This window comes from Falco naumanni, chromosome 5 (assembly GCF_017639655.2).
Source record: "Falco naumanni isolate bFalNau1 chromosome 5, bFalNau1.pat, whole genome shotgun sequence".
NCBI classification, from domain to species: Eukaryota; Metazoa; Chordata; class Aves; order Falconiformes; family Falconidae; genus Falco; species Falco naumanni.
Window position 1 is genome coordinate 80606927 of NC_054058.1, and position 13964 is coordinate 80620890.

The 13964-nt window shown below is 40.5% G+C and overlaps 1 protein-coding gene across 3 annotated transcripts in view; it reads left to right on the forward strand.

Annotated features, from left to right (window-relative positions):
• MET (MET proto-oncogene, receptor tyrosine kinase) overlaps positions 1-13964 on the forward strand; it is a 90928-nt gene that overhangs the window by 37398 nt on the left and 39566 nt on the right. For all 3 annotated transcript variants that reach the window (XM_040594807.1, XM_040594808.1, XM_040594809.1), the window contains exons 4-5: positions 9863-9997; positions 11394-11567. In XM_040594807.1, the coding sequence (XP_040450741.1) occupies positions 9863-9997; positions 11394-11567 (309 nt within the window). The remainder of the gene's footprint in view (positions 1-9862; positions 9998-11393; positions 11568-13964) is intronic.

Below are 13964 nucleotides of genomic sequence, written 5' to 3' on the forward strand. Positions count from 1 at the left end.
TTCTTAAATGTAGGTACTGGTTCGAACAGTGAACACGAGCAATTTGTTTAACCTTTCTGAAGCCATTTCCTTATCTACAAAATACAGTTAATAGCAACTACTGTCTTACTCACAGCATTTCTTCTGGGCTGTCACAAAGCTTTTAGGGAAGTTTTGTGGAAAGCGCAAGGCAGCATTATTTTTATTTGTAACATTCTTTAAATTATTCATTCAAGTCCTGCACCACACACTTCATTCAGACGTTTGCCCAACTCAAGGAACAATTAAAATATTTCCAGAATACATTTCCCATTCCAGGTTCAGTTACAGATCAAAAGAAAGGCTATTGTGTAAACTACACATTGCCATTAGCAGAAATATTCTCATAATTGAATTAGATTGGCTTGAGCTACAGGGGGAAGTCAGCACTGGGTTCATATTGTAATAAGTAGGAGCTCTTTCTTTGAGGGTTTGGTGCAACCAACAGGAGAATAAGCATACTGACTGCCTTTAGTGACACTGCCTCCAGATATTTGTTCTGCTTTTAAAGGATCTTGAAAGGGATTCTAGGCCTGTAGGGTACAGCAGACACAGCTTCTTGCAGAATTTAATGTTCACTTACATTAAATCTTTTTTATTTTTTTCCACTAATAGTTCTCTAGGAAGTGCTTTCAAACATGTTCATTAGCAAATGCCCAACTAAAGCAGATTTGCAGTGTTTCTATGGAAATACAGCTATTAACTGCAATGAGATGGAGATCATTAAAAATTGAGTTATTAAAAGACCATTACTGAAGTAAAATGGGTTAAAAAAATCAGGATAATCTAACAATGACTTAATATATCAGAAAGATATCCCAAACACTTCCCCAAATTTTTTAGCAAAGAAATATAATGATATTCTATTTTTCTGGTGTTTCATTCACAAATCTTCTGGAACATATTGCAAAGAATCCTCAGTTTTTCACTTATTACATACCTCATTTTTGCATGGTCATTTTCACTCGTATTTTTAGCTCTTTGTACATGCAATCCCCTTGTAACTTGTAGCTATTCAGAGTTGACTGTCTCCCTTCAGAGACAGGTATGCTTTCAGAGAAAATTGGTTGTAAAATTCTACCTATCAGGGTACCCATTTTAAAACCGGTTATATTGCATTAATATCTTGCGAACACATTTTCATGCCAGCTATTTAAAAGCAAAAGGAAAAAAGATATTCATATATGGGGTTCTAAAATTAGAAAATCAGCTCAGTCCTTCCAGTGAATCCAGTTCATCTTGTATCCTCTTTGAAATACCAAACCTTACTATATTTGGGCAATTTAGTTTGTGACATAAATTTCAGCACTAGCAGTCATCCATGAGATTAAAAGAAATAGTAGAACAGTACCTCTGCCTCTGACAACCGCACCCTGAAGTGCCCAAATATGAAACAGCTTGGTGAAAGTATTGAACATTTGATTCACATTTTTGCTGTATTAACTTAGCGTTTCCTTTAATTATGAACTTTTTTTTTTGGGGGGGGGGGGGGGGGGGCGCGGGGGGAAGGTGTTTAAAATGTAGCAATCATGTTACCTAAATGGAATTGAAGATCCCAGCCTGTGCTGTGGAAGCCAGTAAGCTGTGGAAGCAAGCTACTGATACTCAACCTGAGAGAAATTTATTTGAAATTTTTTCTCATATTGTCCCATTATACCTGCTTATATTTGATAAGCAGCCAACCACTTTCTTTTCTTTTTCTTGTCATCTTTCCATCCCCTTTTGCGTTTCTTCTGCTCATAACTTCCTACCTTCCTATCACCCCATCATCTCTGACTTTGTTTCCATCTCCATTTTCTCTCTTTACCATACAACTATAGCACAGCACTGCTGCAAAAGTCAACAGAAGTTTTAACATGTAGTTTCTGAGAACAAAGTTTTTCTCTCTGTAGACAATAGCTACCTGTTCTGCGGTTTTGATGTATTTAGAGAAATAACACAATGAATAATTCCTATCTTTACAAGTGATTCCACCGAAGCTTATGGTATTACCCATCAAAACTGTGCTAATGACCCAACTCAGAATATACTCTGTATTTTCCTTATTTTAAAAAAAGTCATCTGAGGAGCCGATAATATTCAGAATGAAAAAGCAGGTACGTTTTATCCAACCAAAGAATAAGTCACCTGTTGTTTTCTGCTTGTGCTTTTAGTTTGATTAAATAGAACTACTCGCTTAAACAGCTCTGGAAATAACTAATTCTGGAAAGGAAATACAACCTCCTTTACTAAATGTTTCATTTTTTCAGCCAAAATCTAAAACAAAATTGATCTGGATGGTCCAAATACAGAAGATTCATGAGTTCTTTTAAGGAGGATAATTGGGGCCAGGAGGTGAATTCCAAAGCTCTCCTGGGGAGTAATTGCAGCCCATTGACATACTGAGCATGTTTTGGCTGCATCAGAAATGTTAAATCTGTATTTGGCCATGAATAGATTGGAGTTTGTAGTTTACCAAATATTGTGGAGTTTCTGTTACAAAACAGAGCAGTAATAATTTTTCTAAGACAGCTGACATGCATGAGACGGAAAAGAAAAATGGTTTTACTTCCTTCCTAAGCTGGAGCCTGACAACAAGCTTTTTTCCCCCCTTTTTTTTTCTGTTGAGAAGTTGCAGCTGTTTCGGCCTTTCTTATTGTGCTTGTTTTTAGAGTGTGACTGGGAACACAGACTGAAAGTACAGCTGTTGGGTGCAAAGTGAATCAGGTATTTCACAGTGGTTATTTGATTAGAAAACAGCACCCAGTCACACTGCTATAGCTGAAGAATCAGATTTTCAGCTGGTGTAAAGCAGCCTTACTCTACTCAAGCCAAAGAAGCTATGCTGAGAATAAGACTCAGAACTGCAAAAGACACTTCCATTACCAGCCAATATTTTTGGAAATTAGAGTTTGTCAAAAAAAGCCAACCATAATACATCGAGATAAAATATCTTCTATTTTTGCTCAGTTCCAAGGTGATATGTGGGTTTTTTTTCTTGCCTGGAGCTTGGTATTATTTCAGAGAGTGACTTTTGAGTGATGAAGAGCAAAGTTCTTCAGGAAGGGGAAATCTTTCTGATAGCTCTGGGGAGAGTGGGATATGAGAAAGTTTTACAAGATTTATTCTGAAAAGCTCACATTTGGTTTGGCCTTGACAGTGAACAAGAGTGTGATGCCCTTGATATATGCAGAGGCTGGTTTTCAGTATAATGCTATGTTTGGAAGCGGGATACTGCATGTGCTCCCTACACTGGCCTCACCGAGGTAAAGGCCAAGCAAATGCACTGTTTGTTGGTAACCTTGAGGAGGAAGGGGTAAAGAAGTTTTCACTGTACATTTTACAGCTGCTGTGGGCAACCACTCTCTTTAGATCCAGTTTTGGCAGCAGGGCCGTCTCATCCTTCTGACTCTGCCAGAGCACAGTGGGGCAGCACTGGCTGCATGTGGAGTGAGGAGCTCCCCCATGTGCCCTCTCATCTGCACAGGCCAGTAGGACATCCATCTGTTGCTTCTGGAGGTAAAGGACAGGGTCCTTCTATGGGCATACCTACTGCCTGAGATGCAGTCAGCCACGTGCTGGCTGCGGTCCTGTCCAGTCTAGATGGATATGAGCCAGCTCTAGCTGAGAAGTCAAGCATTAGCGAAACATGGTCATGCACTGTCATGTCTGAACAGGTTCTGGACTGAAAATGGCTTAGGACACGAGAACCAAAGCATGATGGCACAGGTAAGTCTCATTGGAGTAAAGCATGTCACGCAACAGGCCACGTCATCCTCCTCAGGGCCTCTCTGCACTTGTTAGACACATAACAATACAAAATAATAATATACCTTATTCTAGGGACCCATTATATCCCAGTATTTTTAACCAGGTTTTTCGCTGAGAAAGATGTATGGGGTTAGAATAAGGGTTCAAGGAGCAGAGCTTCCTATCTCTGACAGAGGCTAAGATGGGTAAGGGAGAAGTATGAGGCAGGTAAAAGCACACAGTGATACCTCTCCAAGTACTCTCCTGCTTCTGGCACTCCGTGGCTCAGAGGTTCCCTGAGCTGGAAATTGCACCATATCTGGCATTTAATAGCCCTTTATGGACTTCTTTTCCATCAGTTTTGCTTATGGTATTTTGAAATTATTTGTTGTTTTGTCCTTCATGGTACCTCCATGGTGAGAACGACTTCCATAATTTCATTCCACTTTGAATGACGAAGAGCTTCCTTTGGGGTTTCTTTAACCTGCTGCCTTATCTTTTCATTTGGTACCCCTGATTCTGTCTGATAAGGAATAGGGACGGGGCTTTCACAGGTCAATGGTTTGGTAAATTTTCACACCCTGAGTATGAATCTGTTGGCTTTCACATGCAAGTAGACCAAACACTTGATAGTCACACTCATTTCCCAGGAACACTTATGATTAAAAACAAACACCACCACCAAACTTTAACACACATCTCATTTCCCTGAAAAGAGAGAAAATAACATGTGTCATAGTTGCTTTCATAGATTACATGCCAGGGAACATAATGCATGCTACAGAAATTAGTATAGACAAAAATAATCACATCTGCTTTTTATTTGTAACTGCAGTCAAGGCTTGGAAAAATGTGTCCCAGAATTCAGCAAGAAGAGAGCCAAGCCTTCAGCGTTGCTCTCCTCCTGCAAACAGCAAAGTGGTAAGGCCTCGCCTCTCCAGGAACTGAGGCTCAGAGCCATTGAGCTGATCAGCAAAATGAGTTGACGCGAAGAGCTATGGAGCTCTTTGCTCTGTACTTTGCTCTGTACAGAATGATCGTACAGCGTGGTCATTCAAATCCATTTAAATACCCATAGTATACTGGGAGCCATTTCCACCTTCAAATTGATCAGACTTCTTCTAATCTAATTCCTGCTCCACTGGACAAGTGTAGTCATAACAAAACCCGCCAGTGCAAGTGGGAAGCAAGTGTGAGGAGGTCAAGAAATACATGAGCATGGACCTTAAACCTTACAGAGCCTGAAGGAGGAAAAAGTGATGACATGCCCGTGGAGTCATTGCAATGGATGTCCTCCTCAGTGCCCACTGCTGTCTTACCTCTGTGGTCCAGCAATTCACCTGGACTGGCAGTCTGACCTATTTAAGGCTAAATGCAAACTGTGCACACATGCATTTGTAGGTATGTGAATAGTTGCAATCCTTCCCACTTTATCATTTTTAAATGAACAGAAAACTGTGGCAAACTCTTGGTAAGTAACATCTTCGTATCTATAGCTCAGCTTTTATCAGTTTTATAATAGCAGTTCTTTCTGTGGTAGAGAATGTATCTTGATTCTCCCAGAAAAAAAAAAATCAAATATTGCATAATGCAAAATCCATATCATCAAAATTAACACCTGGTGCCAAATAACTGTTTTGAGAGCACACATGTTTTAATATTCAGTTTGAGTAGAAAAGCTTACACTCTTCAGAGGAGATCCTCAGAGGAGATCCATTATACTCTCCATGGATTAGAATGATATACAGCATTTAGAGAGATACATATGTGCCCTTTGCAAGGCTATGCTGCATATCCCAGGGCATTTGAGGCGTTACACAATAAAGTTAACTCTGAGCCTATCTCTGCTGGGTAATGGTGTACACCTGCCAGACATCTAGGAAAAAAATAACAATATGATACTTAGATGGGATTGCTTTTAGAAGGCCTCTCATTTTTGCAGAAGGTATTTCAACATGTAGACAGTAACATTTGTAATTCAATCCTGCTGACTAGCAGAACTGAGCATCAAAATGATTTTTAAAAGAAGCTGTTGCATGCTGTTTTTCAACTCCAGTTATTACAGTCTTAATTTCCCGTATTATGCATAAATGAATGGCAGCGAAAGAATATTTAAATGAATTATTTTAATGATCATGGGCCTAAGTGATCACTGACTTCCAGTATAAAGGATATATAAATTAATATATTCATTAATTAACTGTTGGCTGTTATCTTTGTGGAAGTACTTTGAGCTATGCTGAAAGACCACATACTTGTTTGTTTTTCTCTTAAATAGAGGGACATATTAAATACTGTGTTTGCTTTGCAAAGGATGTCTGGGGTTGCAGTTACTGTCAATGAATATGATTCTCAGAAGAGTTATTTGTAAGAACATCAGAAGAGCCATATGGGTTTAAACGAAGGGTCCATCTAATTCAGTGCTCTGTCTCCAGCAGTGGTGACAAGTGGATCAGGCAACATACATTACACTTTCTGCTTCAGGCCTCCAGCTATTTTCCATTCTGGGGATTTCCTGAGCTACTGGGTTTTGTCTATTTAGCTCTTTCCATGTACATGTGGAATTTCCCTTTGAATGTGTATTCCTCTTGCAGTCACATCCTTCAGCAAGGAGTCCCATAGGTCATCACATATGGCTAGAAAGTCTTACTCTTTGTTTGCTTTGAACCTGACTCTCACTTTTGTCTTTTGGTGGTGTTTAGTAGTTTGGTTAGAAGAAAGTAAATGGTCAGTCTCTACCCACTCATGATTCTCTATGCCCTTTTCATAGCATATCCACACCTACCCTACTCAGTCATCGTTCATTACAGCCTTCTGATCATCTTTGTTACCCTTCTCCGAACCTTCTCCTATTTTAACATACTCTTTTTGTCATGAGGCAGCCAGAACTGCACAGAGAATTGAAGGTTCAGGCAAACCATGAATTTATATGACATCAGGATATTTTCTGATTTGTTCTCTATTATTTTTCTAATAATTCCTAAGTTTTTATTTGTTTAGGGGTTTGGGTTTTTTTTTTTTACTGCTGCTGAGCAGTGAAATTATGTTTTCATGGAACTATCTATCATATACCACTTTAAATTCATCTTCTTTGTTGTATTTCATCTGCCATTTTATTGCCTTGACATGCTGTTTTGTAAAGTTGTTCTGCCATCCTTCATAATCTGTCCTCATTCTTATCACCTTGAATACCTTCAGATCATCAGAAAACTTTGTCACTGGACTGCTCAACCAGTTTTCCAGCTCATTTATGGGTATGTTGAACAGTATGGATCCCAGCACAGACATCTTGTAGAACACCTCTGGTGACTTCTCACTATTGCAGGGACTGACCATATACTAGTAATGTCTGTTTGTTTTCTTTGAATTAATTATTTATCTGTGTAAGACCTTCCCCCTCTCCTAGCTGCTTGAGTGCAGGCACATAGATATACTTTCATTTCTCTTATGCTCTGGAGACATGCTTGGTTATTACATTAATTATTAAAATGTAACCCCCCCAAAAAAAAACCACCCACACCCCCCCAGAAAAAACTAAAACCAAACCAGCACTTCATAGTCTTTGTAAAGACAAATTCTTCTGTAGTACTGAAAGATTTCCATGGTAGAAGTAGCCCCTGTATGGTGGCGTATCCATGGTAGATTAAAGCCACACTGTATGCATACCAGCCCAGTCCCAAGCAATAAAAATCAGAGGTTTCTGAGAACGATGCTGGAGTCCTAAGTAGCCTCTTCTGCCTGCTGTAGAAGCTGTCTTCAAATTGCTTTCTTATTCAGGATTATGTTGGATAAGGGTAAGATAGAATTTCAAGGACTAGGCTGATGCATGCAAAAACCGCAGTTATATAGACCAAAAAGAACATTTTTGCATCTAGTATCTGTTACAACAGCACTGTAGGCTGGTAGATAAGTTCTAAGCAAACTCCAGACTTTTATTGCATAGTCCCAAATGAGTTAGGAATTGTAATCTGAGCTCCCTGCATGTCATGAGGTCAAAGTCTATTCACTTGGCCTTTGAGCAGGTGATTTGACCATCAGCCTCAGTCAAATAAAGGTCAGTCAGTGTTCAAAGGACTGGATAAATTTTTCCAAGATTGTAGAAATGGGTTCCAAATTTTCATGTATTGCTCTGAAGTTGCAACGCAGATGTGTTTAAGGGGTTAACACTGTGGCTCAATCAGAAAGAATGCTTGGCAATAAGAGGAAGCCTGGATTAATGATAGAAAAGAATTCTTAGCATTTTATAGCAGTGGGTATTCGAGATGAGACACGGCTAATGATCAACTAAAAAGGTATTTGCAGCTGTGGTGTTACCTCTCCCCGTAATGCCAACATTAATCAAGCTTTTTCATGCAGCTTTGCAGTCCATTCTATTTTTCATTGCCCTGAATATAAAAACAGAGCCTCATGCCCTAATATACTGAGTCAGAAACCATACTTCTGTGTCACTGAAAACGATCAGGCCTTATTGATTTCTAAAAGCTGCGCTTTCTGTACTGTGACACAAACCCATAGCAAAGTCTTTAACAAAACCAGTTTCATTTTAGAAAAAAAAAAAAAAAAAGCCTCTTGTACCCCAAACTGTAAATACCTCTGGGATGTAGAGCACTTTACCGCCATGAATTAACCGCTCATATATTTTATTTAAGTCTTGAATTACAACAAAACATCAACTGTAATTACAGCATCTCTTAAGTCTGGTTTTGGAGTCAGCCATCTTGCTGAAAGACCTTGGCAGTGCAAAAAGCCAGTGAAATCGTGTAAGTCAATGTCCTAGCTGTTCTGATGCTGCCTTTGGAGTCAGAAGAAAAGCTTCATTATAGTGAAAAATTAAACATTTGACATACAAGTTATTTCCAGAATGCCTTCAATCTTTTTACATAATGAAACCCATTGAATCGCAACTTCTAGCAAATGTTGATTATCTAAATTCCTTAAGTAAACTACACGTGATGCAGCTTTTGAAACATGAACATGATCTTCCCTCATGTAAACAATCCTCTGCCTTTCTTCCCTGATGCTATCACATTTGGGTGCACATCCTTCTGGATTGCATGCCCAAGCCTATAAAATCTTGCTATCAAATATCCACCCCAATCTGCAGATGCTTTATGCCTCTGCTTAACAGCCATGACTCATCCCATTAAAGTCAACAAAGTTACAGTAGTAAAGTTAAGCGTGTGTTTGCAGGAATAGGCCCAAATTCTCAGAAGTATTTCAGTAACTCAAGATGCAGAGAGATGACTAGTGGGGGAATTTCATACTGGTGTGACTAATCTCCCTAAGATCTCCTGAAATCAAGTGAAAGAGAGAGAGAGAGCTCTTGCAAAGGGGCTCCAGGACAATTAAATTAGGCTCCTGTTTTAGAGCATCTTCCAAAGCATCCTCCAGCTCTCCCTGTCGTTTAAGAGATGCTTTGGGTGCTCTGTCCTGGACACCTGGCTCCCGCAGAAGTCATCAGGAACCAGACCTCAAGGTGCCCAGGAATGTCTTGCAAGGAGCTTGTCTGCAGCAATAGCCACCTCACCAGCTCTGGGAGCTGAGCTCCATGTACTTGTGGCTCTGTAGCACTGCTCGCAGCGATGACCTGCGCCTGCCATGGGTTTGCGCTCTAAAGGGCCCACGTGCATCAAAACCAGATACTGCTGACACAGGTTAACATTTACTTTCCAAACTGAAGGACCAAAGTGAAAATAAATGGAAATATCTTTGACTTTTGAAGGCCTGGAGTTTTAAGATTCTTTTAAATAGACATAGATAAAGTTCTTCTTTCTTAAAAGTACAGGTCTGACTAAATGACGCATCTTCATTTTTTACAGTTGATTTACAAATACCTGAAATTAAAGGACTACAAAACATTCAGTGACTCCTTCATATTTTAATAAATACGGTGTATTTTGAGGATCCTCCAACAGCCATGATTTTGCCGTGTTAAATAAAGTAGATTTTATAGTGCTTTAATCAGATCATGATGGAACATTATGCAAAATATTATGCAATGTAATGCAAAGTAATTAATGCAAGCAGAGAAGTGGTAGGAATGTGAGACCACTGAGCAGCATGCATTTGTGTCACACACTGCCTGCTGATTTTTCCCAATTTCTTTCTTTCTTAGATAGTGGTTTCTCGTTCAGAACCCACAGCTCCACATGTCAGCTTTCAGCTAGACTCCTATCCCGTCTCTCCCCAAGTTGTTGTCGAGGATTCATTAGCAGATGATGGCTATACCCTGGTAGTCACTGGGAAAAAGGTGAGTGGTTCATAATGTAATCCTGTGCACTGTCTAAACCTGCCTTCAGAGCAGCAACTTCCAGTAAGAGCAACTGTTCACACCACTGCTTTATGCTCCGCATCCTCCCGGCCTTGCCATTCCCTTGGGAACATTGGAGGGACAGGTTTCCTCCAAGAATTTTTCCCCCCCTACTAAACAGACTGACAGCCTCGTATTGAGAAATGTTTAAATTATGTAAGAGCTGTGATTTAAAACAACAAAAGCCAGGAAATGCAAATTTTGAGGCTGAAACCCTGTCCTTAATTCAAATGCTTGCACAGAAAAAACACACAATGGCTTAAGAAAAGAATAGTGCTCACAGTTTCCTGGCTTTTGTTGGTTTGTGTCATAACATTATAACTTTTTAAGGAGGGGAGTGTGTGCCAGAGTTACATAGGTGTGTTTAAAATTGAGACTCGGTGTTCGTAGTAAAGTTTAAAAATTACTTTAGCATGTAGTCTACGAAGAGTTAATAAGAGATGAAGAGCTGTTATAAATATGCTGTTGTCATAAGTAGATATGCATCGTAGAATAGGTTTAAAAGATCAGCAGATAATATTACAGATGATCTTAAACCATAATAGTTAGCAATAATTTGACCCCTTGAGATCTATAAGAATTTACATTAATACATCAGCCATTAGTAAAGTTCGTAATTAATCATTTACTAGGAATTATGAGATATTTATAAGAGTTATCTTCAAGAAAATGTCCAAAATAAGTTTAAAGAAGGTACTGAAGTGTAAAGAAGTATGATGTACTTATATAGTAATGTAATCATATACTCATTTTAATATTTTGACTAAAAAGAATTCTTACATATTTAGAGTGACTATTATCATAACTATCCTGGTATTTTAAATAATACACATTGTAATTCCTATTTTAGGTATAGTATAGGGGTTTTGATGATGGGGGTTAAAAAACAAGTACATGAGCAGTTGTGTGCTGTGTGTCACAGATAGTAACACAACCTTGCCAAAGTTGGAACAGCCATCATGCCTGTTCTTACAAATGGATGAACTAAGACACAGAGATACACTGTTTTTTCCAAGAACTAGTGCAGAATAGGGAGGAGCACACTGCTGTTTTCTTTTTCCATCAGCAAAAACTGCTATCTTGCTGTAAACACCAGATGCTGGTAGTAACTGTATATAACATTAAGATGCCTTTAGGGTTTCTCCCAAGTGAATTTAAAATCATGTCAGTTAAATTACTTATAAGATCCTGTAATTACTGAGCTAAAGAGAAGTCGAACCGTGGCTTGCACATGTGAAATCTGAGCAGCACCACAGCACGTTGCATAAATAGAGACTCTCCTTGCTGCTTTGTGTATGCATTAAAGGATTTGTGCATCATGTCTTTCCATCGACAGATAACGAAGATCCCGCTGAAGGGGCCAGGCTGCCATCACTTCAGGTCCTGCAGCCAGTGCCTGCTGGCGCCTGCCTTCATGCAGTGCGGCTGGTGCAGCCAGCAGTGCCTCCGGTCTGCCGAGTGCCCCGGCGGCACCTGGACCCAGGAGACCTGCTTGCCTAGGGTTTATGAGGTAAAACAGGGGATTTCTTGTATTTATCTCTAGGGGAAGAATGTGGCCTGTACTCTGCAGGCATCTTCTGTTTATGTTTTATGCAATTATGATAAATGACGTGTCTGCTCTCCTTGACTCCCCCCGGCCTCGGTGTCCATGAAGCCTCTGGCTGGACGCACGTACTCTCCCCGAATGCCGCGGGCTCAGGTGCTCACGGTGGACAGGTCTGTCTGGTCATCCTGACTTGCCACAGAGAGCCTCAGCCCTGCAAAGCATTCGTGGTGGGGAAACATGGGTCTGAGCCAGCCTGGCAGGGGTCTGACGGGGAAGGACAGTCACGGAAAGGAGCAGCCTTTCTCTCAGAACCTCTCAAGGGGAGGAGGTGGGGGAAAGCACTGCCCACCCACAGCTGCCACAGCCTGACCCAACACAGGAGGTCTCCGGCCCCCGCTCCTCATCCGTCCCCACTGCTGGAGAAACGTGTTATTTCTCTCTGTTGGGAAGCATCCCTCAAACACCACCCTGGGGGAGATGTTTTTTCCTAACATCCCTCCCTGGTTCCTTGTTCCCATGGGTCCACTCGCCACCGAGGGGGGGGAGCCTGTAGCTGCACCCCTCCCTGGGAAGGGGGACAGCCGGAGGCTGCTGCCAGCCAGGCAAAGCCCATCCAGGGTGTGCAAGAGCAAAACCACACGGACAAGCAGAGAGCCACAGCGGCGCGTTCCTGTTTTAATTTAGCTATGGTTAATGCAGGATTCGTACTGGCCGGCTGTACGTGTAACCGAATCATCCGGTGTGAAGTGTGACATAGCTGTGAAGACAGAGGTTTATAGGGCAGTTAACAGACTAGAAAACTTGAGGGAAGGACAAGCATAAAACTTTCTGGCAGCATTTATACCCATTTACTTTCATTAGTGCATTTAAACTACACCGTGTAGTTAAAAATACATTTTCCTTTATGGGCATACAACTTATAAATGGAGATGAAAACTTGACATGCTAAACTCTCAGAGAGTAAGAGGGAAAAAAAGGTTTTCTTAAATAAATGATGTATTTCTTTCAACCAGGCAGATGATTATGACAACCTTTTAAGGAGTAGACAGGCAAAGCTGCTAATAATCTAGAAACACATGTTTACAATGTGGTTTTTTTCTGTGTTCACCTTTCAGATACAATATTTAGGACTAAGACAGGCAAAATTAAATGAAAAAACAATGAAGCATTATAAGAATCAAACCCAAAATGGATGGAAAGGGTGTATGTTTGTGTGTCTGTTTTTGTGTGTCTGTGTGTGTGTTTGCCTTGCCTTCTATTGCTGTTTACCTTCGGGCGAAGGGGATGTAAAAAAAATTGCTAATGCAGAATGTGAACAGTTTACTTTCCCTTTATACGAGAACACATTTATTTCAAAAAGATTGTATTAGATGATCGAATAGTCCTTTTCGGCCTGAGTTTGTATGGGACTACGAATCACCAAGTCAAAGGGATACACTGAGAATTAATCCTGATACATTTTTATATGCCTCTGCAGGCCCAAGCTACTCATCTATCCTGCACAGGTTGTTTTGTCTTTCCTATAGCTCAAGCACAAGTAGCATCCATTAATGTTTTTTTCTTGGCAAAACTTTCCAGCGGTGGCTGCATATTGCTGTGCCTCCAGAAAGATTTCTAAGGCTCTGAACTGCTTGCTTTCTGATTTTCAGAGGTGCTGAGCTCATATAGCCCTCTTTAATTTTAATTATGAGTGTGTGCACTCAGCAGTTTTAAGAATGAAGCACCTGGAGCCCTTGCAGAGATGTTTATATCAAGAGGTGTGTCCCCAAGGCTGCCTCTTCAGTCCCTATGGAGTCACTGGGAGGGCTTTTCCAGGGGAACACACCTTGGACACGGGGTGGTGGGAGCAGGCGTGGGGCTGGCCAGGTGCTCCCCTTCCCCATGTGGCTTAGCCCTGCCTGCTAAGCAGAAGCCCAGTCTACCCTGTAATGAATATGGATCTGTGGCAGTGATGTATCTTACAAGTCAATCTCAAATTACAGCATGCCCAAGTTGGTAGAGGTTGCTTCTAGAAGGCTTGTAAGGAAAAAAAAGCAGCTGAGTACTTAAATCCCTTTGGATTGCTAGCTGTTAAGACAGATTTCATGCTCTACTGGACCATGACATTTAACATGATTACTGAAAAAAATATAAAACAGATTCTTCATCATCTTCTGATCTGTCTTTAAACCCATATACATAAAATATGAGAAACAAGCTTGGTTTTTTCCTAACAAACAGAGGATGACCTGCTTTGCATAGTATCTGAAATTCAGTCTGAATCCCCCTCTAATATTTTCCAGCTTTCAGAGGGACATAGTGCTTGAGATACGTCATACAACTGCTTTAACCTGAGGGGAACAGGGAGCTTCTCTGAGGGTC